The sequence below is a fragment of the Scleropages formosus genome, chromosome 23 (genome assembly GCF_900964775.1).
Source record: "Scleropages formosus chromosome 23, fSclFor1.1, whole genome shotgun sequence".
Lineage (NCBI taxonomy): Eukaryota > Metazoa > Chordata > Actinopteri > Osteoglossiformes > Osteoglossidae > Scleropages > Scleropages formosus.
The window spans coordinates 3,317,559-3,343,004 of NC_041828.1; the positions used below are offsets into that span (position 1 = coordinate 3,317,559).

General features: G+C 43.9%; 3 protein-coding genes across 7 annotated transcripts; 2 read left to right on the forward strand and 1 right to left on the reverse strand.

Annotated features, from left to right (window-relative positions):
* The first annotated feature begins 202 nt into the window (after nucleotides 1-202).
* On the forward strand, nucleotides 203-6,856 carry gjb9b (gap junction protein beta 9b). The gene is made up of 2 exons (XM_018759828.2): nucleotides 203-277; nucleotides 3,612-6,856. The coding sequence occupies exon 2, from the start codon at nucleotides 3,637-3,639 to the stop codon at nucleotides 4,414-4,416; it is 780 nt and encodes a 259-aa protein (XP_018615344.1). The 5' UTR covers nucleotides 203-277; nucleotides 3,612-3,636; the 3' UTR covers nucleotides 4,417-6,856.
* A 3,590-nt stretch (nucleotides 6,857-10,446) lies between these two features.
* On the forward strand, nucleotides 10,447-13,900 carry smim12 (small integral membrane protein 12). Of its 3 annotated transcripts, none has more exons than XM_018759896.2 (2): nucleotides 10,447-10,487; nucleotides 10,968-13,900. In XM_018759896.2, exon 2 carries the CDS (start codon nucleotides 10,983-10,985, stop codon nucleotides 11,256-11,258), a length of 276 nt encoding a protein of 91 aa, XP_018615412.1. In that variant the 5' UTR covers nucleotides 10,447-10,487; nucleotides 10,968-10,982; the 3' UTR covers nucleotides 11,259-13,900. The 3 variants fall into 3 exon arrangements, with proteins under 3 accessions (XP_018615412.1, XP_018615411.1, XP_018615410.1); XM_018759895.2 differs by having other exon boundaries at nucleotides 10,459-10,529; XM_018759894.2 differs by having other exon boundaries at nucleotides 10,472-10,697.
* A 5,260-nt stretch (nucleotides 13,901-19,160) lies between these two features.
* gja4 (gap junction protein alpha 4) lies at nucleotides 19,161-23,239 on the reverse strand. 3 transcript variants are annotated; one of them, XM_018759891.1, is made up of 2 exons: nucleotides 23,165-23,239; nucleotides 19,161-20,912 (listed from the first exon to the last, which is right to left on the reverse strand). In XM_018759891.1, exon 2 carries the CDS (start codon nucleotides 20,901-20,903, stop codon nucleotides 19,818-19,820), a length of 1,086 nt encoding a protein of 361 aa, XP_018615407.1. In that variant the 5' UTR covers nucleotides 20,904-20,912; nucleotides 23,165-23,239; the 3' UTR covers nucleotides 19,161-19,817. The 3 variants fall into 3 exon arrangements, with proteins under 3 accessions (XP_018615407.1, XP_018615409.1, XP_018615408.1); XM_018759893.1 differs by having other exon boundaries at nucleotides 19,161-20,928; XM_018759892.1 differs by having other exon boundaries at nucleotides 19,161-20,949.
* Between the last annotated feature and the right edge of the window lie 2,207 nt (nucleotides 23,240-25,446).

Consider the following 25,446-nt stretch of genomic DNA (forward strand, 5'->3'; position numbering starts at 1 on the left):
GCTTCACTTTGTGCCTTCATTTTTGTCTTGTGTCAGAAAGCAGGTATGGAGCACTCCCCTGACATGCTGTCATGAGCACCAGACTGATAGGGGGTATGACGCACGCTCAGCTCCACCCCCTGCTATTTTTACTGTGCAACAACCTGTCAAACTGCATTTATATTGGAGCTCCCGGTCAATTTGTTTTTTGCAGAAGCTTAAAGCAGGACAACTGGGCTTTAAGAGGCTTCCTCACAAATATCTTCATCTGTACTTAGTGCCTCAAACTCTAGAGCAGGTAAGAGTTTTCTATTCCATTTACACAAGTCTTAATTACAGTACATGGTTGTGCGTACTGCTTTCTAAAAGATACAGCTATTACATTTTCCAAAGAGCACTTTAATCCAACAACGCACAATTTTGTACATTTTTAGAGCCTTTTATGTTAGCAACGTACCACAGAATGTTAGCACAGGGGGGCACTTCCTCAGCCTTGAACCTACAGCCTTCAGGTCAAAATTCCATGTCCTTAATCGTAGTTGTACCTTTAATTGATTCAAGTTCAAGGTCAAGTTGTTTGTATTGTCATTCCTCTATATAGATTGTGTACAGTGGAATGAAATCTCATTTCTCCTGAGACCATGGTGCAAAACAGAACAGGAGTGCAGAACAATAAATACACAGGACAAAACAAAAAAAAATTGATGGACTGCGATTGGCACAAAACCTAAATCTCTGGAAGTAAACAGCCAAATGTCAGTGTGCTCGTTTCTGGGACATAACTTTGTTTTTAATAAGTACAGGGAGGAAGTAAAAGCAGATAAAACTTTTTTTAGGAAGAGTGGTGTAATTCTGTATTGATGCATAGAAATTACCATTCTAGACGTCGTCCAAAGATGGAGGGAAGTTTCACCCACCTACAGGAAAAGGGAAATTAAGTGGATTTCTGAACTTCATCAAACATACAGGAAACAATAGCATCTTTCTGCAAGGCTGACAAACCTCACAGTTGTCTCCTTTAACTTTGGACAAAACTTCCTCATTGTCAAGAAAAGACTTTGTTTCAGCCTGGTCAGAACCGTGACCTTCTAACTGAAACATTCATGTCAAACTGGATGAAATAAAATTAAATTCCCCCAGAAAAACATTCATTTCCATAAGTTTGTATCAAAGCTCAATTAGATCACAGTTGAACCCTAGACAAAAAAAATCTAGCAAAAACAGTCTAAAATTATATAAAAGAGCTTTTATATTCAATGTTTTAATATTTAACTTGGGCATTTAATCTTTGACAAATGGTGTTTGCAGAAGTTGCTTTTGCATTTCTTCTTGGAAGGCTGATGGTAGCAACACTGAAATAGTTCTCCACTTAAAGGAGCGAAAACAAGTTCTCCAGCTTCTCATCATTTCTTTGAGGAGCTCCACGGATCCTTCGCATCAGAGACATTTCCCAGACTGTACTAAGACTTGTGGACAGTCAAGATGTCTGAGGGAAAGTAGAAGATACAGCTGTTCAGAATTCTGTACATAAGATATCCATCCAATTGCCTAATCACTGGGATGTTTTGTCCAAAGCAACTTTCATACATCTAGGCACATGTGAAATGCAGGAGTAAGTCTGGCATTGGGGGGGATGGGTGAACTAGCTTAGATCTATTGATTTAGCAGACACATTCTTCCAAAACGTTTAACTGAGAGGAAAAAAGAACCTCATTTCACCAGCAGATGGAGAGATACAGATGCAGACACACAATTCTCAAAGTGCGGTCAGTTTCTTCAATTCCACCACTTAAACCAGCATACGTTACAGGGGTAGCTGCATACAGAACTGGTAGAAAGTACAATACTTTTTAAAACAGATAAGGTAAGTAATTTTGACAGGTAAGGCAAATGTAAGGAACAGATAGATAACACCCCACTGATTATACTTACAGACACCTCTATGCTTACGGAAATTTGAATCACGGAAATCTCGATTTACATAAAAAATTCCCATCATGCATATTATTTACGGATAGCGCTTATGCAAAACATGGGGAATACATTAAGCACAAGTCGACGTAGCCAGAAAAGGCAGGAAGCTGCACCTTCCCAGTACCCGTATGTTTGAGCCGTGAACACATCTACTCTCCTTAGTGTAATCCTTTTTTCGTATGTTTTTTACCCATTTCATTAGTCACAATGCCTGGTGGTAAATGTGCATTTGAAGGAAAACGAGAACCATCTTGCAAGAGTACAGCAATCGATTTGGAGATGAAATTTTAAAAAGATTAAAATAATAAGGAAGAGGGGCGCGGTGGCGCAGTGGGTTGGCCCGCAGTCCTGCTTTCCGGTTGGTCTGTGGTTCAAGTCCCGCTTGGGGTGCCTTGTGACGGACTGGCGTCCTGTCCTGGGTGTGTTCCCTCCCCCTCCAGCCTTACGCCCTGTGTTGCCGGGTAGCCTCCGTGACCCCGTATGGGACAAGCGGTTCTGAAAATGTGTGTGTGTGTAATAAGGAAGTATGCAGGTGGACAGATTATCATCTATAGAACGGGAACCAGGTTTAGCCGCATCGACTGTGAATACAATAGTGAAGGATGCTGCACATATAAAGGATCCCGTGAAAGGAACAGCTATCGCGAAAACAACGGTAATAATGAAGAAACATCAAGGTGCAATAACCGAGATGGAAAAGTTATTATGTTTAACGGTGGGGGAGGAGGGGGAATCTCACATATGTAACTTTTCACTTACGTAAGGGGTTGAAGAACGGTCTATTTGCATAAGTCGAAGGGTGTCTGTATGTGACGAGTGAAACAAAAAATGACCAAGAAACACAAAACCCTCCACAACTGTACACACAACCCATTTCAGTCTCGCTAAATGTTTACTAATAAGCCAGGTATCCTTTCAAAATGCAAATTGTTACCAAAACTTTTTTTTTTCCCCTCTCTCCCTCCTCTAAAGCTCTTCCACAATTTCATTTTGAAAAGTCTTTAATTGAGCGTCATGTACAACACCTGGTGCTTGTTGCCTCTTAATTACTCCTCTCCAGGGGCAAGCGGGGGTGTGGCCAGCATCCCGCCTGCCACTGCATATTTCACTAAAGCAATTTAAGTGAGAATAGCTAGTAAGTGGTCTGTTGGCACTCGAATGCACAAATAGCTGTTCCAGCCCCTTGTAAATTAAAGACTTTAACATTTCAGGTTTAAATCCCACTGAGGGATGTCCTGCTGCACCAAACAGATTTATGGGAAGCAAACAAGAAATGTAGGGGATTATTTAAAATCACGTTATTTCAAAGCAGAATTCTGTCCAAATGGGTGAAATTGCGTGCTTATGTAGGTCATTTTGGGGGGGAACGTGTCTGCTGAGCACATAAATAATGTAAAGCATGCAGACTTCGGTGCAGCGAGTGCTGCCTGCATCTCTTTGATTGTGTGCTGCACCAAAGGCCCTTTTTTAGATGAACCTGTTACGGAATTTACCTGGATCAACAGGTGCGGTGAGTTCCTCATCACATACTGGTTGCAGTTATTCACAAGAATGAAAAAGGGAGCGCCTGGAGAACTGCATTTCCTGGATTGTACATTGTGCAGAGAACTTTTGCTTCATGACTCAGTGGTGTTTTTCTGCATTTCACTCTGACCCAGGAGCTGTTCCACCCTGGTGGCAGATATGAACTGGTCCAATCTGTGGTCCCTGATCAGTGGAGTGAACCAGTACTCGACTGTCCTGGGCCGGGTCTGGTTCTCGCTCGTGTTCGTGTTCCGCCTATTGGTTCTGGTGGTGGCGGCGCAGCCGGTGTGGAGCGACGAGTCCGGCCAGTTCACGTGCAACACGGGGCAACCCGGCTGCCAGAACGTCTGCTACGACAAACTGTTCCCCGTCTCTCCAGTTCGACTCTGGGCCCTGCAGCTGGTCGCTGTCATCTGCCCTTCGCTCCTGGTGGTGGCTCACGTGAAGTATCGCGAGGAGAAGAACGCTAAGCTTGCCAAGGCCAAGAAAGGTGCCCGCATGTACTACAGGCAACCCGGCAAAAAGCGCAGAGGGTTGTGGTGCACGTATCTGCTCAGCCTGATCATGAAGTCCGCTTTTGACCTCACCTTCCTTTATGCTCTCTATTACATCTATAATTTCAACATACCAGTCATCTACAAGTGCTCCCTGGATCCCTGCCCCAACACGGTGGACTGCTTTATCTCCCGGCCCACCGAGAAGAAGATCTTCATGATATTCATGGCGGCATCGTCGGCCGCCTGCATCCTGCTCTGCCTCTGCGAGATCAGCTATCTGCTGTGCCGTTGTATCACCAAGTGGCGGGATATTCTAGGGATGCCCAGGGAGTGGAACGACCCCACTGCCACAGCCAAAGCCCTCCAACAGAATGGCACAGCAAAGGAAGTGACTGATGGCACAGCAAAGGAGGTGACCCAGAGCAGGGAGATACAGCAATGACGCTGATGTGTCTGTCTTTCAATTTCAACCGCCAGGAGACACTTTTCAGTTAAAACATTGAGATTCTTACTTTGGCTTTTCAAAATCTTTCGATGTTTGTTTCACCTTTTGGCTGGAGCTCATGATAACAACTTACCGCTTGATGGAAAGTACACACTGACCCCTGGTGTGCAAATCAGGACAACACAAACTCTTTGGTGAAAAGCCGACACGCTCCTCAGGATACTGTTTCTGAGAAGTTTCCCGATAGACTCACCGTCCAGGGTCATCTGAGGTCTCGTGGTCCTTAGAGACGCAGATGGCAAAATTACATTTACCGGTCAGTTTTATCCAGGGTGAGTTATAATGTTAGAGTTTTTCACTAAGCTGCTAAGTTTACATTTATTTATCCATTTATGGAGCAGGGTAATGTTCACTATAAATTCACGGCAAGTGCCTTGATCAAGCGTACTACAGCTGGGGAATTCAAACCAGGGACCTTCCAACTGAAGAAATTAATTCCAACCACTGGACAGGACAACTACAGCGACTTTAGGTCCAAAGGCAGCAGCTCTAACCACTACGCTACCAGCTGCCCCCATCCAGTCGATTCGTCAGTCAATCTTTAACTTTTAACCGATTAACCGAAGGTCCAGTTGATCAGAATCTACTGCCTTACCATACTTTGAGGTGTCAATTTATAAAGGCGCCAGAAAACAAAACGACGGTAATAGAAAGAAAAATGTGTGTCATTTGACCAGAAGGAGGTCAGAAGACATAGTTTTGACATGACTGATGTTCACCATAAATGTGCACAGTGCCTGACCTCTGAAGTTGTTTTAAAGTTTTTGCATACTTGCATAATTGCACGGCTTCTGTTTTTCATGGTTTGTTTTGAGCAGAATGCAGATTACATAAAGAGTAATTTTGGACGTGCTATCGAACCTCACTGCGATCCAATGTAAGCGGTGCGTCCTCCACCACCGCAGCGGTCGCCGCGGTCGCCACGGTCACCACACCTCGCACCTGACAGGAGCCCGCACTGCTGCGAGCACCATGAAGGACGCGGTCAGAAATAGTGTTTCTGGAACTTCATCTGCATTCTCCCGGGCGCTGCAGTGAGGCCTCCGGACTGCGGCGCGGCAGGATCCGCGGCGCCTGAATGATGATGGCTGAACTTGGGGGTTAAAGCCGACAATCCCCCGGCGAAGCAGTCGGAGGCTGTTAGGTGACAGCCCTGCAGAACGCATATCAGATGTGTGTTTACGGAGGCTGCCGGACAGGGTCTTCAGTTAACTGTCGCTGTGGATGTGTCTTCCCCATCCGAGATGATGGATTGGATGAATCACGCTGGGGGGGGAGGTTGGCGGCTGGGGGACTTCTGTGGGGATTTGGACCTGGTCATGTTTGTAGGCATGAGGCTGGTGAAGGGAGAGCAACAGTAATGAAGTTTGAAAGTGTGTGTGTGTCTGTGTGTGTGTGTGTCTGTGCGTGTGTGTTGTTTACCACTTTTCCAGGAGTTACCAATGCACTGGTGTTTAAAAGCCCTGTTCCTCCCCCCACACCCCCAGGGACAGGACCCATCTGGGTTCGGGCCTAACAGACGTGTCGGCAACTCAGACTCCTGTTGGAGCCTGTCGAGCCGCTTGCCAGGGGATGACAGGTACACGCAGCCTCTCCTGAACCGCTGCTGTGCCGCTGTTGGCCTGGTGGCCTTTTCCATCGTTGCCTTTTCAACGAGTCACCGACTGTTGCTCGTCCTTATCCCTGTTTTTAAACTCGTGCTCTTGTTTTAAGGCAGCTGGTGGCACTGCAGCCTTAGGTGACATTATGAAAATTAAATGGGTAAAAAATGCAAATGAAATGTAAATGTAAATATATCCCCTTAAGAGAGCAGCCCTGCATGCCAGGAGGATATACGCGTAAACCACAAAGTACCGACTCTCAACCTGGATGCGGTACTGAAACTCAGCCTTTAAGCTCTTGAATCTTTCGAACCCAAGGTGACTTCCTGCAGGGTGTGGACCTTTAGGCCACGCGGAATTTTCCAGCTAATGCGCAGACACACACACACACACACACACACACACACACACACACACTGCATCAGCTGTCAACTTAACCGTTCCGCCCTTGCGGCTGATCCAAGATGGAACCCTGGAATCCCCTTCCTTGCACCATCCTTCTTGCTGACCTTCTCCTTGAAAGGAATGTCGCCCAGCTGCAGCTCCCGGGTTCGACGCTTTATCAGTCAGAAAATGCAAAAGTGAAAACAACAGCAACACGAGTCTGGATTTCCCCGTCTTCCCCATGACTGTCGGGTTCAACGACCACACTTGGGTATGTCCCACGGTAAAAAAGTTTTGGACTGAACTGAAAACTTCATATTTAAATAGAGGCAAATATTGATATAAACTTCAAAGAAACTGATGATGTAATGATGAACTTTGTTATTATTAATTCACACACACACATTTTCAGAACCGCTTGTCCCATACGGGGTCACGGGGAACCGGAGCCTACCCGGGAACACAGGGGCGTAAGGCCGGAGGGGGAGGGGACACACCCAGGACGGGACGCCAGTCCGTCGCAAGGCACCCCAAGCGGGACTTGAACCCCAGACCCACCGGAGAGCAGGACTGCGGTCCAACCCACTGCGCCACCGCGCCACCGCGCTATTATTAATTCAATTGAAAATAATTTTTAAAAACCATTTGTACTTGACCATATATTTCCACGTTACCTTATGCACATAATAAAATGGTCAGGGAAGAGTGTGCATCAGCTGAGTAAACACTTGAACACTTTAAAATACATACAGGAACTTACTAGCAAGCTAGTTCAAAATGTAAAAATATGAAAGTGATGGATACTTTGTGTGGCCTTTCTTTCATAATGTATATTTGTACTGTAATACTACCCTGATGTTCATTATGTGTGTGTGAAAGTGTGTAAAATTAAATATGAACATGTGTATATGTTCACATCAGTATCTGTAGCACGGATATGAACATATACATATGTTGATATTTCATTTTGAACATATCGATGCAACTGATATACATATGTTCAAAATGTAATTTTAACATATGTTTATATGTATTTTTAGAAAAAAATACATATTTTCCATATACGGATCTGTACCTGATGTTCTTGTTATTCACGAAAATAAATAAAAAAAACCATACTTGTAACTGGCAGCAGAACTTAAGTTATAATAATAAATGTTAAAATGTGCTGCAGCCCTTTCATGAACTTTTATTTGATAAATGTGGGTTTCTTTTCAATGAAAGCATCAGCTAAGTGCTTGCGAGAAAGTGTTCATTATGAATTATTAAGTGTCTTAGGACTTAATTTTAATGCATGTCTTATGACACTTTAACCATTTAAAATAATAAATTCAGAATCAGAATCAGAACGAGCTTTATTGCCAAGTATGTTCACACATACAAGGAATTTGTCTTGGTGACAGAAACTTCCACAGCACAGACAGAATGACAGTGACAAGACACAGATGAGAAGATAGAATATGTGAATAAAGGATAAAAAATATATAAAAAACATAGAAAAAATAGCAACTGGCTGACGATTTGAATGAGTTTTACTGCAGGTTTGAAAAACCCTGTCTCACACCCCACACCCATTCTGATCTTCTGTCCATGCATCGATTAACACCTCCAGTAACCCCCACCTTCCCCCCTCCTGCACTTTTCATCTGCGAAGAGGAGGTGCGTCGGGTCTTCGTCAAACAGAAGACAAGGAAAGCACCAGGCCCAGATGGCGTCTCACCGGCCTGCCTAAAAACCCGCGCTGACCAGCTGGCCCCTATCTTCACAAAGATCTTCAACAGATCACTGGAGATGTGTGAAGTTCCTTCCTGCTTCAAACGCTCCACCATCATCCCCATCCCGAAGAAACCCAAAATCGCAGGACTGGACGACTACAGACCTGTTGCCCTAACAGGTCGTGAAGGCATTTGAAAGACTGGTGTTGGCCTACCTGAAGGACATCACTGGACCCTTGCTGGACCCCCTGCAGTTTGCTTACCGAGCAAACAGGTCTGCGGATGATGCAGTCAACATGGGACTGCACTACATCCTGCAACATCTGGACAAACCAGGGACTTATGCGAGAATCCTGTTCGTGGACTTCAGCTCAGCCTTCAACACCATCATCCCACACCTCCTCCTGTCCAAATTAACCCAACTCTCCGTGCCCACCTCCATCTGTCAGTGGATCACCAACCTTCTGACAGACAGGCAGCAGATAGTGAGGCTGGGAAAATTCTCACCCAAGACTTGCACGATCAGTACTGGCGCCCCCCAGGGATGTGTGCTCTCCCCACTACTCTTCTCCCTGTACACCAATGACTGCACTGCAAAAGACCCCTCTGTCAAGCTCCTGAAGTTTGCAGATGACACCACACTCATTGGCCTCATCTGGGGTGGTGATGAGTCTACTTACAGACAGGAGGTCCAAGAGCTGGCTGTCTGGTGCAGTCATAACAACCTGGAGCTGAACACGCTCAAAACAGTGGAGATGATTGTGGACTTTAGGAGAAACACCCCAGCATTATCTCCACTCACCATCATGAACAGCACTGTGGCAACAGTGGAGTCATTCAGGTTCCTGGGCACCACCATCTCACAGGACCTGAAGTGGGAGCTCCACATAGACTCCACCGTGAAAAAGGCCCAGCAGAGGAAGTTCAAGCTGCCACAGGAGCTACTGATGCAATTCTACTCTGCAGTCATCCAGTCTGTTCTCTGCATCTCTATAACTGTCTGGTTCGGCTCAGCTACGAAATCAGACATCAGAAGATGACAGCATATAGTTCGGACTGCTGGAAGAATCATCAGCAAACCCCCCCCCCCCCAGCTCTCCAAGAACTGCACTCGTCCAGAGTCAGTAAAAGAGCTAGCAAAATCATTCTAGACCCCTCACATCCAGGCCACTTCCTCTTCGAACCCTTGCCATCTGGCCGGCGCTACAGAGCACTGAGCACCAGGAGAGGCAGGCACAAGAAAAGTTTCTTTCCTCAGGCCATCTACCTCATGAACACCTAAATCTCTCCTCTAGAGAGTAAACCAGTGCAATACACAACGCTATTTACACACACACACACACACACAAAGTACACACACACACATTTTCTAAACCGCTTGTCCCATACGGGGTTGCGGGGAGCCAGAGCCTACCCGGCAACTCAGGGCGTAAGGCCGGAGGGAGAGGGAACACACCCAGGACGGGACGCCAGTCCGCCGCAAGGCATCCCAAGCAGGACTCGAACCCCAGACCCACCGGAGAGGAGGACCCGGTCCAACCCACTGCACCACCACGCCCTCCACAACGTTATTTATATTTATAATTATGGGACGAGCGGTTCAGAAAGTGTGTGTGTGTGTGTGTGTATCTATTTATCACATCATATCTTACTCACATTCCCTTGCATTTGTATAGAATATACCTGTACATACATATAATGTCTAGTGACTATTTTGTATACTGTGTACTTTATATTTTTTATATATTTTTATATATTTTTTATCCTTTATTCACATAATAAATAGTTGTTTTGATCAGCGGCGGGATGTCCGGAGCGCATCCCGGAATCACAGGGCGCTTTCCACCATGGACGAAGACTAAAACAGATTTTTTTTTCCTTTTTTTATTAAATTTAAAGTAATGAGCTTCTTTATGCATTCGTTGATTGTTATTCATGTTCGCAATTTTTCGAGTCTTTGTTTTATGTGTAATATTTAAGCATGTGTGTCAAATAAGTGCTTTAAACTAACCCACTGCGATCCAAAATACGTCTTAAAAATGAGAGAATACTTCAAAATAACAATAACTGACGCTCTAAACAACGTGACAATTCGCACCCGAGACCGTTGCTTTCAGTTTCGTGCATGCGCAGTGACGTCTATGAAAAAGCCCACCCAAAAAACAAAAAGATTAGTTGTCCAGCCAATAGTGACCAGGAAATTTTCCCGATTACTATGACGTAATGACGATTAGAGCCAATGAACCTTAAGCTTGTAGGCGGAATTTCAGGAGGCGGAAGTGAGGTCTGACTGCTATGATCGTGAGAGGTGAGGGAGGCAGAGCTGGTCAGTGCTGTGTCTTTGAGTTGTGTAAGTTGCATTACTGGACAGCTGAAGGTCGAAGTTGTTGATTTTATTTAAATATAATAATTAAGGCGTATGTTTGGTAAAGTGATGATTCATTAGCGGTTCCAGAGCACACACGTGACGTGTGTTCCATTGAATTTTGAAGTCCACGTTGTTCCTGCCTCAGCTCAGGTGACCATTCATTTACTATTAATATTATTTATTTGCGTTACTTTTTTCCAAATCACCTTATTGTACTTGATCCCTTTTTCCATCTGAACTTTTTTCTGCAGTTATTCAGCCTAACCCTAAGATTTGGGCTAGGGACTTTGTTCAAGGACACTAGACTAGTCTAGTGACTAGGGCAGTTGAGGGGAATAGGTCTTGAACCAACAGCCACTGGGTTACAGGTCCAGGTTCTTAATTTGCTGCCCACCGGCCTCTTGGCCCCTTGTGTTGCAGTAACGGAGCCCCGCCATGTGGCCGGTGTTGTGGACCGCTTTCCGGACGTACGCCCCATACGTGACCTTCCCGGTGGCCTTTGTGGTTGGGGCGGTGGGGTACCACTTGGAGTGGTTCATCCGGGGAACCCCTGCACCGCAGCAGGAGGAGCGCGGCGTCCTGGAGCTGCGGGAGGACCGGAAGCTGGAGGAGCTCGCTGGACGGGACAGCACCCAGGTCACCAGCCTGAAGGAGCGGCTGGAGTTTGCACCGAGGGCCGCGCTCAACCGCAACCGCCCAGAGAAAAGCTAGAGAAGTGCGGGGAAGGGCACCCCGGAAAGCCTCTGCCCTGAGCGTCGCCGCCATCCCCACCACCACCACCGCTCACTTCTATAAGCAGAGGACGGTTGTGGTTTACTTTACCAGTCTGCAACGTGGCTGTCTGATGGAAGAACAAACTGGACTTCTTTTTGTGTTGACATGTGGTCATTGATGTTGTTTATCAGTTGCTGCCACACCAATCACACATCTGTGTTTTAAAAGAGCTGTCTTTCAAAATCACAGATTTTTCTAATCTTAATATTTATGAGGGTTTATCATAAGGAATCAAGGCCTTTTTTTGAGAATTTTTCTTTTATCTGCAGGTTCTCTTCAACAGCAATGTGGTTCAGTGATCATGTGTGAAGTGGATGCAAAATTTCAATTAGTTTTTTTTTTTGCCCCCTTTGACCTCTGACAGAAAGAGCTAATACGTCGTTTTAAATTAGTTGGACATAAAAACGAGTTGGTGCCTGGAAGAGGCTGGTGTGAGAGCACTGTGAAAAGACTTGGGAAGTTTCGAACACACACGTACGTGGTTCTTCTGCCCAACGTTGATCTGAAATGAAGGATGTCTGGTAATCGGTGGTTACCAAGCATTTTGTGATACGTTACTTTTCCTGTGCTTCTTGTTGATTTTATAACGACTGGGACTTTGTGCATTTTGCAAAGAAATAGCTCTAGAAAATGTCTTTATTAAAAACAGAAGTACAAAGGTGTGTGTGTTTACCCAGATTTGCTTTCATTTTTGAAAGTCCCTTAAATGCAGCCACCCACTGTTCATATGAGTCCTGAAATGTATGGCAATCTTGGCGTGTGAGATCTTAGCCAGGTGAACTGTTTTGGAGAAACCTGCAGCATCCTGAACTATAGTAATTAAAAATCAGTCATTTCAGTCTCAGATAGTAATCATTTTGTTCAGTTCACACGTGTTGGTGCTGTTATTCAGGATTATGCCGATGGGGTATAATGTATACGTGCAATTCAAGACTTTCCGCAACATATCAAGCTTGGTGTGTCGAATACGCTTTCTAGGTGGGACAAACGCAGATTTAATTAATAAAAAAAATAACAATCAAGCAGCAGAATGTTAATGATGTAACATTTTGTTGTTAAAGAGTGATACAGGCTGTTGCAATGAATATGGTACCCGGAGCTCTGCCGTTACAGGGAGCCTAGGCTTGATGGTTCACAGGAAGGGAAAAGGAGGTGGGAGGTGATACAGTGCAAGAGGCAACTCCAGGAAGTGTGACAAACCCCAGAGGAACCCACGCACAATGTGTTTAAGATAAGAGACAAATAGTTTCTCAGAGGACTGAAAATAACCACTCTTTTTACTTGAGTGAGATAGATGTATGGATAAAAAAATCAATAATCCCAGTGGAGATCGCATGAGGCTGCAGCAGCATACTTACAGCTATTGCTTGAATAAATAAACAGTGTAAAAATAGACCATGGAATGTAATGTATGCTCATCTTCACAGCAAACATTCAGTACTGTGGAATTTACATGGAAAAAAGCTCAGTTTTACTCTGGTATCAGAACGCTTGCTTTGGATCATTAGTAAGCGTGAATGTCATCAATAGGCAACTTTCTGGCTAAATGAAAGGCAAAAAAAAATCCAGTGATGGGTAAAAAAAAATGAAGAACTGGGGGCCGCATGGCAGCAAGGCTTTGGAAAGTGTTGGATAACAAGGCACCATGCTGCTGTCGCGCAGGTGACTTGAATTTATTAATCAAATGGCTTTGTTCTTGATGTTTTCCCACTTGTTTCATTTGCAGGGTGAAGCAGGACGATACCATATGGCAGCACACGGCCACTTCGCTACCATTTTTCATCTCTGATAGACATGCATAACAATTAACCTTGATTCATTTGCTTTTACAGACAAGCTGTAAATGTCCCCAGGATTCATTTCTGAAATTCTAACTGTTCTTTGTACGCCTGAACAGACAAAGGGAAGCTTCCCTGTTGGATTTCACTGTGGTCCTCATGGTAACATTTGGAAAGAGTTATTTCAATCTTCCTAATTGTATTATTAATCTGTAATGGTGCAACTATTGCTCTCTTAGTCTTTCAAACACATACAGCACAAGTGTGGCTGATGAGTAAAAAATAAATATAGAAACTTGCAAATCTATCAATGCGTCTCCTAATTTCAGCTTGAATATCTTGCATGATGATGTTTATGCCTGAAAATATAAACAGGAAGAGGAGAAATGAACACATATGAGAGCCATTTGATGTTATCAAGCCTTAAGAATGTTTGTTTAGGGTGCCACGAGTTGATAGAACTGCGATACGTGTGATTATGGTCCATTTGTTTCATACTTTTTTGTCAAATCAATAAAATACAGCCATAATTCTTCAACACGAGTTGGGATGCGAAAAAAAGAAAAAACCTTCACATGCAAACATGCAACACCGCCTTTACTTTGTGTATGACCTGATCATACCGGTGATGTAGTGTAACCTTTTGAGCCCTCGCTCTATGTACGTGGATATATTTGCAATTTCTCGGTGTGTCATCTCCACCTGTATATTGCTGTGACCTTGTGTTGTTCATACAATTATGTTTAACAGATGCTGTCAAAATGACTAATGAGTGGAAAATTATAATAAAAAAGCACTTAGATGGGACCCGTCTGCATTTGCCAAGATAAACTGTGATTGAGAGCTATCAACGTTCATCCAGCAGTTTTCAGTGGGTGATTTACATTGGCCTGTAACATATCTGGCTTGATTTTGGCATTTTTGCAAAGAAACCGCTAAAAAGAGCAGTAAATTATGGTTTGTGCAGCATCACAGCGCTGACAATATGTATCTTCAATGAAGGGTTTAGGGAGAAAAAGGAAGAGGTCCTCAGCCATGAAAGCTATAAGAAAACCTCTTTGGGCTATATGCTGTACTCGTGTGCAATGTGTATGGTACTCCGAGCCCCAGTCGAAACTACACCAATCATCCACTCCAACCGTCAGTGTAATGCTTCTAACTCCTAAAATATTTGTATTTTCAGTCATTCTCAATGAGTTTTTATTTGAATGCAGCTCAAAGTTAAGAATTAGAAACATGTTTCTTTATTATTCATAAGATTTTTACACAAGCTAGCCAGTGAAGAAATGGGGGGAAACCTAATGTAAAGTAATGTTTATATGTATCTCAAAAAAAATTCTTACTAGGAAGGTGATCAGCAATGGTCGATATTCGGATAAAGTTTTATGCAGCTACTCATGTGATGAACACTGGTTCATATGGTGGAAAGAAACAAACTAACTGTACCTAAGAACCACGCGTCTGCATCTGAGCGTCTCTTTCTGCTAATGAACGGATTGTATTTTCCATGAGATCTACGAGAGAAAAGCGTCTGCTAAATGAATACATGTAAATGTAACCTTTTATTAATTTTTACTAATTGTGCTGTAGTGGTATAAGGGACTTCGAAGACTTGACTGGAGTTACAAACTGAATTATGTACAGGCTTCAGGTCCCAGTTGTGTTTGTAAGCTGAACAACCTGCGTATAATACGGCCGACCAAGGTGAGTCGCTTGTGAATGAGGGGGAAAAATGATGCCGGTCCTTATGCATGAGTCGGTCCCAAACCCCAAATGAAAAACGGGCCTCAGTCCCGGCTCTGGTCCAGTTCCTTCCATTCAGCTGGGCCATTCTGGCTGGTAGAGAGTTTCTGTCAAAGAAGATCTAATCCTGATCCGTTCTTTTTCACGTTCCGCCTGACACTCCAGTCCAAATTGGATGGCTGAACACAGCAGTGACATGACGCATGGCTTTCACTCGGTGCAAGAGCAGCGCTCGCCCTGTTCAGACCCTCGAAATTCAGATCCCTGGAGGGATATGTGTGTGTGTGTGTGTGTGTGTGTGTTTCACAGCAAGGCAAGACGTGATGGTCCCAGACTCCAGGATGTCGCTGCATTCAGCACACAATCAGTGTGCAGAAGCAAATTCTGATAATTCTGTAAGGGTCCCATGACGGTAAGCGGGGAACAATGAGCGATGGCCCCCTCCAGACTGGCTCCTTCCTGTTTCACACGGCCTGGGATCCTCTGCTTGCTCCCATCCCCTGCTGACGGTGTCCTCCCGTGACCTAGACTCGCACCTCCTTCCCAGCTGCTGTGCACTGATTGACTGACGGACATAAACAGAGCTCATATGCCGAGGGCGGCAGGAGGCGTAGTGGCTAGATCTACTGCCTGTGCTCTCAGAGTCCCAAGGTGTGAAAACCACCTCCTGCTGTAATACCCTTGATACAAGGTACTTACTGTGAATTGATACAGTAAAGGTGTTATAAACACTCTGAGAACACACGCTCAAGTTAATATCAAGATCATATTAGGAGCTTGAGTGCTTGAACCCTCAGTATGGACAAAAAATCGAAGAATTATGATGCCATAAACTGTCACATGATCTCTGCACTGGATATATGCTAGTGCTCATACAATACAATACACGTTCACCCTGATAAAGGCTTTCTGCCAAAACACATCTGTGTTGTGCGATTGAAAACTGATTTCAATGAGGTCGTGTGTGCTGTCCTATAGTCTTCCTAATACAATTTCCCTGTTGTATAAATGGGTAAATCACTGTAAACAGCTTAACGTTTCTGAATAACATAAAATAAATAGGTACATGTAAAAATATATACTCATGTATGTATACATGTAAATTTGGTGTGTTTTTATCGGAACTGATTCATAAGAATTGAAGGTCAGGGACTATAATGGTATTTGATATTAAAAACAGACTTCAATCGGTGGAGAAGTAGAAATGAATTTAGCTCTCTTTAAAATGCGGGATAATTAAGCAAAAACAATGAGAGATGCGCTCAAATTCCGCCGTCAGTACTCACAAAGTCTTTTCATACTCTGAAACAGCGGGTATTGTTATGATGACAGGCGGGAGACAAGTGAAGAACGCGTTCCGTTAGTCAACATCACAGAAACACAACTCAGAACGTCTGTTATTCAGAATTAATTAATCCTCTGAGGAACAGAACAGTCCAAGGAGGTTTTTGAGAGTCTTGTTTTTTTAAAGCAGAATTTGCCCCCTCTCGCCCTTGTAAGCGTGTTAGCGTCACCACCGAGGCTGTCTGCCGCAGCAGCCGTGACTTTGGGCCCCCAGGGGCCCGGGATGATGTGTGCTGTGTTCCCAGCATTGGGCCCATTGTCCAGCCGAACAATCCTCAAAGTTTATCTCAGACGTAACAATGGTGTCGTAGGGAAACTGAGGGCCGCGCACTTCCTGCCTGGTGCTGGTGATGAGAGCGCTCTTATGACACAGGTATTGTAAACACACGCACATGCAGGCCGAAGAAGAGGAGGAAGCCCCACTATGCACCCGGCACCTATGGACCCAGGTTGTGTGTGTGAGCCAGATCAGTTGAGTTTGAGTACTTGGAGTTTGAGCAGGAAAATGGTTGTATTGTAAATAGTTGAATTGTGGGTAAAATGGAATTGTGTTCAACCGCTATGGGAACTCGCGGGGAATATAAAGGGGTGAGTGTGTTGGCCAGTGAAAGAAGAAAGCAAGTCTGAGGAACACTAAGGTGAGGAAGGCTGACTTGAGGTGCAGGTTCTTGAGGACAAGGGGTCCTTTGACACAGAGCATTACTTCCTTGTGTGTCGGGGGTGTTCCAATAAACGTTCGCAATGAACGCTGCCTGCGCGTCCTTCTTCGCACCATCCAAGCACAGTTCGCTACAGTATGTCAAAGCACAGGACCAGCACATATAACCAAATAAACAGGGAGTGCAAGGCTAGTATTTTTAGCCCGATTTCCCCCTGTAGTGTAACTGCTGCTTCCCGGTGTCTGTTGTGGCTTCAAACCGGGAAACTGCTTTCATCGGTTCAGCTGGCGGGACGCCATCGATAATTCTGGGCACAACAGACTGGCGCATAATCTCATCCCAGTAAGCAAAGAGGCTGGCACCGATGTCCATAGCTCAGGGCAACAGACAGCACGCAGCTCTAAGCAGGGTTCGACCGGGAGCACTACCGCACTGCAAGGTACAGGCCCTGCGGCTTCATTTTCAATCCTTCGTTGAGCTGCTCTGGCTCCAGAGGTCTCTCGGTGGCTTTGCATGTTGAGATTCTTCCTGACTTCCTATGTTCAGACCTGGATTCTCTTTTCGCTCACAGTGACACCAGAGGGCAGGCGAGGGAAAGAGGTATGCCAGTACCATGGTAACAATGGCAGGATGTACCTGGTGGTGTTTAGATGAGCGGTTGGCCATGATCGCAAATGCAAAGGTGCCCAGAGACAGAAGTGGCAGAAATGGAGGTGTTGAGGTCGGAAGATTTGAAGTCAGAGGTGAGCACTAGAATCGGCTCCGAGCCGAGGTTTGACTGGACGGGAAGATTCAATGTCGAGGGAGCAGGAATGGAACGCAAGCAAAACAACTCTGTCGCTGTGACTGTTGGATCACGAAACACGTTTTACATGTTAAAACCCTCCTAAGCCAATCCGATGCAGCCGTCTTGGTGGGGTACTTCTGTCCCGTACTGTGAGCTGCCTATCCCGCTGAATATAAAATAATGCCAGCGCACAATTAATACCCATCAAGGGAATAAAAACAGTGTGGTTTTCGCCCTGGCTGCTTTGTCTGAGACATCCTCTGGGACAAGGTGGTGGCAGAAGGTCCGTGTTAGCGTCACGAGACCGAGTTCCACTCTGACCTTGTAAAAAAGCGAATTGAGGGGTCGCCCCTCACCAGCTGCTCGGTGACCCTCTGCTTGCTTATGCTGCAATCTGATCTCATGCTGTTAGAAGACAAGGACTGAAACCGCAGGATGATGTGCCAGCTACAAATAGTCGAGCGTCTGGAAAGGCGGCCATCTAGGTCTGGCCAAGTCACTCCCAATCCATCAAAGGAAATGTGCCCATGGACTCGAACCCCTTCATTACAAAACATACGATGTGTTTGGGCTTGAAACCAAAGAAAAACAAAGGGCAAAACATTCACTGTTTGAGCTGTTTTTTTTTTTTTTTTTTGACCTCATCAAGGTCAAAAATTAAATGCTACAAAAGCTTGTCCCACCTAGCAAATTCCACATCGAGCCATTTCCTCTTGCCGATAAGTACTTATCTCAGGACAGACAGTTGTGGAAATTGCTGGAAATGATAGGGTGGAAAGGGCAGCGCAGGAGCCAAAGAGAAAAGTGAATCTGGAAGTAAGGAAAAGAAAAAGAAGGAAAAGGCTTGTGAGGTCATAAAGTGCGAGGTTTTGGACAGCGACAAAAACCCGGGTCAGAAACCTCAGCGTGTTCAGGCGGTGTGCGAAACCAGCCAACCACTCCCCCTTTTTACAGATTGCTGTGGTTGATGGAAAAGTTTATCCTTTTTGACAATGATTTTCTTCTCCGAAAACATAACCATAAACCTCGGTATTTTTCCACTTTGTCAGAGCTGAACATGCACTTCCAGTGGATCATAAATTTTTGGAATGTTTGGTATTAGCTGCATATTTTTGATACAGTGTTGCTTAGATGCATACCTTGGTTGCAGCTGTGAAGATTATAAATACACAAATATAAATATAGTATCTGTCCATGGGAAAGTCTGTTTTCGGGGAAAACAAAAAATGTAACAAATCCCCTGGGGATTAGAGCCGCTGCTTTAGAGTACCGTCAAAGACAATGAGGAAAATCTGTTTTTTGCATCAGTTCACGAAACAAACGAGCTTGAATCAGAGAGAAACATGATCCTTTTTCAGATGGAAAAAGAGAAAGTTATTAATTGTTATTAATTGTTATATTGTGTGCCATTAAATATAAATAAACAATTTGGGCTCCTGTGGAGAAGGATCCTTGTTAAACGAATAAATAAAATAATATTTCAAATTTTTAACACAATTTCTTAGTTTTTTTTAATTTGGACATGTTTTATTTTTTTACGTACGTGACAAAAATCTGACACAGAGGTACATCTCAGGCAGTTAAATAACTTTTTACTTAATAGAAATAAAATTTGTATTCTGTCTCAATAAATATATAGTGACAATTTTATAAAAATACTGTGGTTTTAAAAAAATATTGTTCAGAATTAGACAAATTCATTACACAGTCGCTAGCACGGTAGTCTGTCTCCTGGATCATGAACATGTCGTCCAAAGTTACAAGATTCACATTGGCAAGATTCACAAGTCTTTGCTTACTGCTTTTGCAGTACTAGAGAGCCTTTCCAAAGGAGTCGCTCCTTCTCACAGTCCAGTGTTTTTCCATGATCGCTCCTCAACCCCAGTGACAAACGACCGTGAACCAAAGCATGCCATGGTTTGGCAGGGATTTACTCCGGCCCAGACTGTCAGCTTGAGAAGCTGCCAAAGAAACGTGCGGGTTTCGGCCATCGAGCTCCATGCAGAGGGATTCAAAACTGAGCCAAACAAGGACCGAATCTCAGAGACTCTGAAATCCATCAAGGCGAGGGAACAATATATTCCTTAGCACGCACCCGCATACCCCCTTGCCAGCAGGGCCCCCTGTCTCCCCTGACTTGGAAATTCTCAGTGGAGGATAGCTGTAGCCTGGCGGGCAGCTTGCATCAAACATACTGCCTCGGTCTCGACTTGTCCCTTCTGGAGCTCTTAGCGTGTCCTTTGTGTGAAGATTTCTCTGAGCCAGATCTGGTAGTGGAAGAACGGCCCGGATTCACGCAGTTCGAGTAGCTGGGCAGAGGGGTTACTGGTTTGCCCTGGCTCATGCCCTCATCTGGGATGGCCCAGGTTTCCATTGGTGGGTACTGCTTGTATGGCTGTGTGTAGGTAACATTGCAATTTGGAAGAGGCAATTTTGACTGGTCCTGGTAGGTTGGGGTAAAGAGCCCCGGAACCTGAAGCCCAGTTGGTGTCAAGTTCATGCATACTGTCTTTTGGCTGTTGTTATTGTACTTTTTCTCCAGGCAGTGGATGATGGCCCTCTGGACAAGGTATAGCAGCTCCATGATGTTGAGGACAACAGAGATGGCAGCGATGACCTGCATGTAGATGGTAAAGATGGTCTTCTCGGTGGGACGTGAGACAAAGCAATCCACCAAGTGAGGGCAGGGATCACGCTCGCACACAAACCTGGGGAGGAGGATGAAGCCATACAGAATCCACATCCCCACCATGAAACCAACCTCCAACAGCAGCTTCGTGCAGATGCTGGCCGTGTAGGCACACAGCAGGCCGCCTTTAAGCTTGGGTATTTCCGAGACCACCACTTGTTCACTGGGCTCTTCCTTCCCACCTTTCTTGTCAGCCACCTTGATTCCATTAGAATCCCCTCCATCCAGGACAATTACAGCCACCTGCTCTTTCTCCTTCTCTCTTATCTTCCTTCTGCTGCGCAAAGCCACGTAGCCAAAGTAGAAGGCGGTCGGCGTGGAAACAAAGATGACCTGCAAGACGAAGTACCGGAAGTGGGAGATGGGGAAAGCCTTGTCATAACAGACAGTTTCACAGCCTGGCTGTGCCGTGTTGCAGAAGAAATCAGACTGCTCATCATCCCAGGTGGACTCAGCCGCCGTGCCCAGAACGAGGATCCGGAACAAAAAGAGCACCATGAGCCACACCCTGCCGATGGCCGTTGAGTGCTCCTGCCCATCCTCCAACACACGCTCCAGGAAGCTCCAGTCCGCCTTGGACATTGTGTGGATCTGTTGGAGTCAAATGCTGAGAAAGTCCTGTTAGAGTCTTTCACACACACACACACACAGAGCATTTTTATCAATTCTTGAGAGTCCAATTCCATCTAAAACCATTACGCCTGTAATTTCCATATTTGTTACTGACATTCCTTTTAACGCTTCATACCTATATGTACTTTTAGGATGGTGGATTGGAGTGATGCAGCAGATAGTATTTTCAAAGTTCCTAGGCTCAGGATTGGCTTGTGTGGACGTTACATGTTTTCATGTGTTTGTATGGGCTTGTTCCGGGTGCTCCTATTGCTTCCCACTGTCCAAAGATGTATTTCAGGTGAACTGGTGCCTTTTGTGCGTGTCAGAAAAAATGTCAGTGATTGTCCTGTGATGGACTGGTGTTCCATCCGGGGTGTACCCTGCACTACACCCTGTGTTTCCGGGATAGGCTCCGGACCACCAAGATCCAGGGCAGGACAAGCGGTTGATAAAAATAGTTGAGACTGGAGCTTAGTGATATCAGTAACACCAGAGAGATGTTTTTTAATGTCTGCTCCTCATAATCATTCATGCTATTCTCAATAACTAATTAAAACTGGCACAGTGAAATGAACTCAAATTTACTTTTGCCACACATGGATCCTGTTGGTGTCAAATTAACTCTCTTGCAGTCGATTTAACTTCTCATGTGTCCTCTGTTCCGGAAAGATTTTGACAGTTGTTTCTTAGCACTCACTTTTTTCCAAGGGGACGCACTGCATTAGATGATCAACTTTACAGTGATTTCCCCATTTATACACCATGATATTCTTACTGGATCAGTTTAAGGTAAACACAACGATCAAGAGTATAACGGCAGGAGAGGGATTCGAACCCGGGACCTTCAGATTACAACAGCCCTAACCACTATGCCATTTGCTGTATGTTGTGTAAATATCATATTCATTGGCTCTAAGGGGTGCTCTGTTTACATTTATCAGAAAATTATTGTCAGGCAATAAAAATACTAAGATTCACTGTACATATCATAATGAGTTTTATGAGTAATTGTGAGACTGGGGATCGCTAAGGACCATTGCCCTTCCCTGAGCTCTGTTTGCTGTCCATATCTGTGGAAAGCAATTCTACACTCACAGATCCAGAAAGATGCATCTATCAGAAGAACCATCCCAAGGCCATGTTTTGTTATATTTGTGTAAACATCCGATTTGGTCTGCCGTTACCATGGCATCGCTATCTCTCAATTAGCTGCTCCCTCTTCTGACTGAAGGGCATCCTGTGTACAATCTTTGACTTTCCTTACATGGATATTTGGTCTCTGACTATAATCACAGCACGAGCATTTTTTCCAACAACAAACATGAGCAAAGTGACGATCAAAAAAACTAAGTGTGACCTGAAGGTGGTCTTAGAAGCAGGTTCTTATCTTCACAATCAATACATTTTTGAGCTTGAAAATTTTGAAGAACTTATAAGGCTTTGAGAGCTTATATAGAGTTGTGGTCATTGTTCATACTTACATTCCATTACTGAGAATTTTTATCTATTATCTCTAAAGTAAATCTGAGCCCTTTTTACTGGAACATACCCTCTGTTTCAGAGAAGTCCCTTTTCTCTATTTATGGAAATGTTCTGTTCCAATTAAAAATATATTAATCTATATTGTCGTTATTAATATATGATAATCTAAAGGAAAGATTTTTTTTTTAAATCATGGTTTTAATAGATGTGTATTTACAGACTCTTGTTCAGTTGGGAGTAGAGATGAAGATGGTATTTAAGTAAGTTTTAAAAATAAAAAAAGTCTGTGCTGACAGAAAGTTCTGATTTCCTATATAAAAAAGCGTTTGGAATTAGTTTTCAAAGTGTGAAAATTACGATCTCACACAGCGAGTGTGAAAATTTGAAACTGGAAGATTCTTTAAGTTTCACTTTCTTTTAAACTTTTATTTGTATGAGACCTCTACTGTTGGAATCTTTAATATTAATACAGTTTATGGTAAATCATCGCTATGCTGGAGCATTATAAAAATCCTGTATATACAGGAATAGAGTAATTTGTCCAGCATCCCATAAAAAAATCAATAGCATCAATTAATTTTTTTATGTAGCTGATACCGTTAAGTTTATCATAAATTCACATGCTGTGGCAACAGATCAATTCAAAATTCTCTTAAAACCAACAGTCCTGACAACAGCAGAAAAAGGAGAGACTAAAACCTAGCATAAAAAAGGTATAAATAATAATTTATAACGACCGAGAATACCTGCTGTTTACTGAGAGCTCGTTCCTGTTCAGTTTAGGGTCCACATGGAGCTCCTCTGTCCTGTGCTCTGCTCCTTTAACAGTTCATTGTAAACTCAGGGGGTATTTTCCCATGTTTTTAAACTGCACCTCCCACAGGAAACTGGGCCAGGAAAAGGGATGGACATGATCACAAACAGTTTTCTTCTTCCTGCATCAACCACCGAACATGTTGGTTAACCGCCGCTAGGCCGCGCTCACGCCTGCCATGGAACAGAGGTGAATGAGTATGACTTGTTAACAGTTTAATTATTCACTAAAGTTGACCACTGGGACCCTTAAAGTGCTGACATACAGTATGTGTGTGTCCGTTCAGCTGTGTTCACATAATTATTGTTTTAGTGTGCATTTTGATACATGCAGTCATTACTATTGGGTTTTTTTCCATGTGTATTTAATGTGCACTCGAACCCAGATCGCACACAAACACACACTTTTACATTTATTTATGGTGACATTAATTCATTTAGCAGACACTTTTCTCCTAAGTGCCATCCAACTCGGAGTAAACAAAAGTGTATTTCACAGACAGAGAGACAGAGACGCAAATGATTGTATTCAAGAAATACGGTTAATTAATTGAGTTACAGCAATTTATTTAGCAGGGAAATTTCTTCAAAGTGATTTAGAACTCAAAGTTAATTAAAAAGAGAGAACAAGCCAAATCAGAAATACAGGGTTAGGCCAAGGGTTACGATCAGGGTTAGGATTAAGGTTGTGATTAGGGTTAGGTTTAGGGTTTGGGTTAGGGTTAAGGTTAGGTTTAGGGTTAGTATTTGGTTTAGGGTTTGTCTGATACCACCAATTTGCAGGAGAAGCATTCATAGACATTCAACACACTTCCCTTTCTTGACAAGCCTAATCATTCAGCGATGCTGGACTGGCAGGTTTGCAGGTCCATGACATCAGAAGTGGACCTCATGGTCCTCTGCGGTTCTCCTGAACACCACAAGGTGTCAGTGGCCTCTTTGTTTCCAGAACCTTGGATGCCACAAAGCGACTAATAAAGTGGAATTCGAGGAGATTTAGGTTTGAATTCTTACTCATTGCTCATTCATTGTTGTGTTTTATTTGCTTAAATGAGTTTGAGGGCCTTTAATTAGAGGCCTTTGATTCCTCAATAGCACAAACATGCTTTGCTTAATTTGCTTTGGTAAATATCCAGAATAGGCAAGATGGGATCAACGTAAAAAACTGGAAGTTAAATTATGCATCTGGGATAATAAGAAACCACTGAAAGAGACAAATATCACTCTTTCTGGGTTATTACACCTGGGAGGCAGCTCTCTTGAGGACTAATGGGAGGAGAAAAACTGTATGAGACAGAGAGGTAACTAGTGTGGTAAACATGGTCCTAGTGTGACCAAAGGGCTCATTTGTTTTTAGCTCTGTCAACAAAACCCATTGGTGTGTAAGAGGCAGCAGTCCCACAGCAAAGAGAAATATACCACAGTACTAGCTGGAATAAATGCACTCCTAAGTATTAAAGTATATCAGCATTCATTTATGCTGAAATTATGTAAATATATTCTGAGGAAAGCACTAAGCTTATACATTCACAATAGAAATAATGCATTACGCACAGAGAAATTCATAATGAAACATACAATATATTACAATACCGCCTGTGTGAGATCGTAAATTGGAATCATCGTCATGTCCGAAGACTCAGCATTTGTCGGTGACTGCTGGTTTATATTAAGCCTTATTTATTTATTTATTTAATAGTGTAGCTACGTCACAGTATTCGTGATGATAATCGTAAGGCATATGAGATGTATTGTGCCATTGCTTTGTGCGGGGAGAACACCGCCGGCCCGTGATCTCATTCAGATAACGTAGAAGCAAAAATGCTGTTCTTAGCCGAATAACACAGGGAAAGGCATCACAGTGGCAGAAATGTTCATGTGAACCGAAAGCACACGTGGAACTGAATCAAGTAAATAATGCTGAAACATCTGACTAACAGATGGACACATCTGGCACTCTGAACCATAAATCTTGGAGAATGTTAAAAATAAGCATCACTGCGTTCATTTGAAGCGTACAAGTTCTTGCTCTGGGAACGGAGTGTGTTTGTGCATCGATTGGAGCAGGACTTTTAGGCAGCAGGTATTGATCCTTGCCATTGGCCATTCACACACATTGATCTTCATCTTCCCGCTGCTCCGGCGCCCTTTCTTCCAGGGCCTCGACGTGCACGGCAGTTTGCACCGAAACAACATCCTTATTAGTGGGGACTTG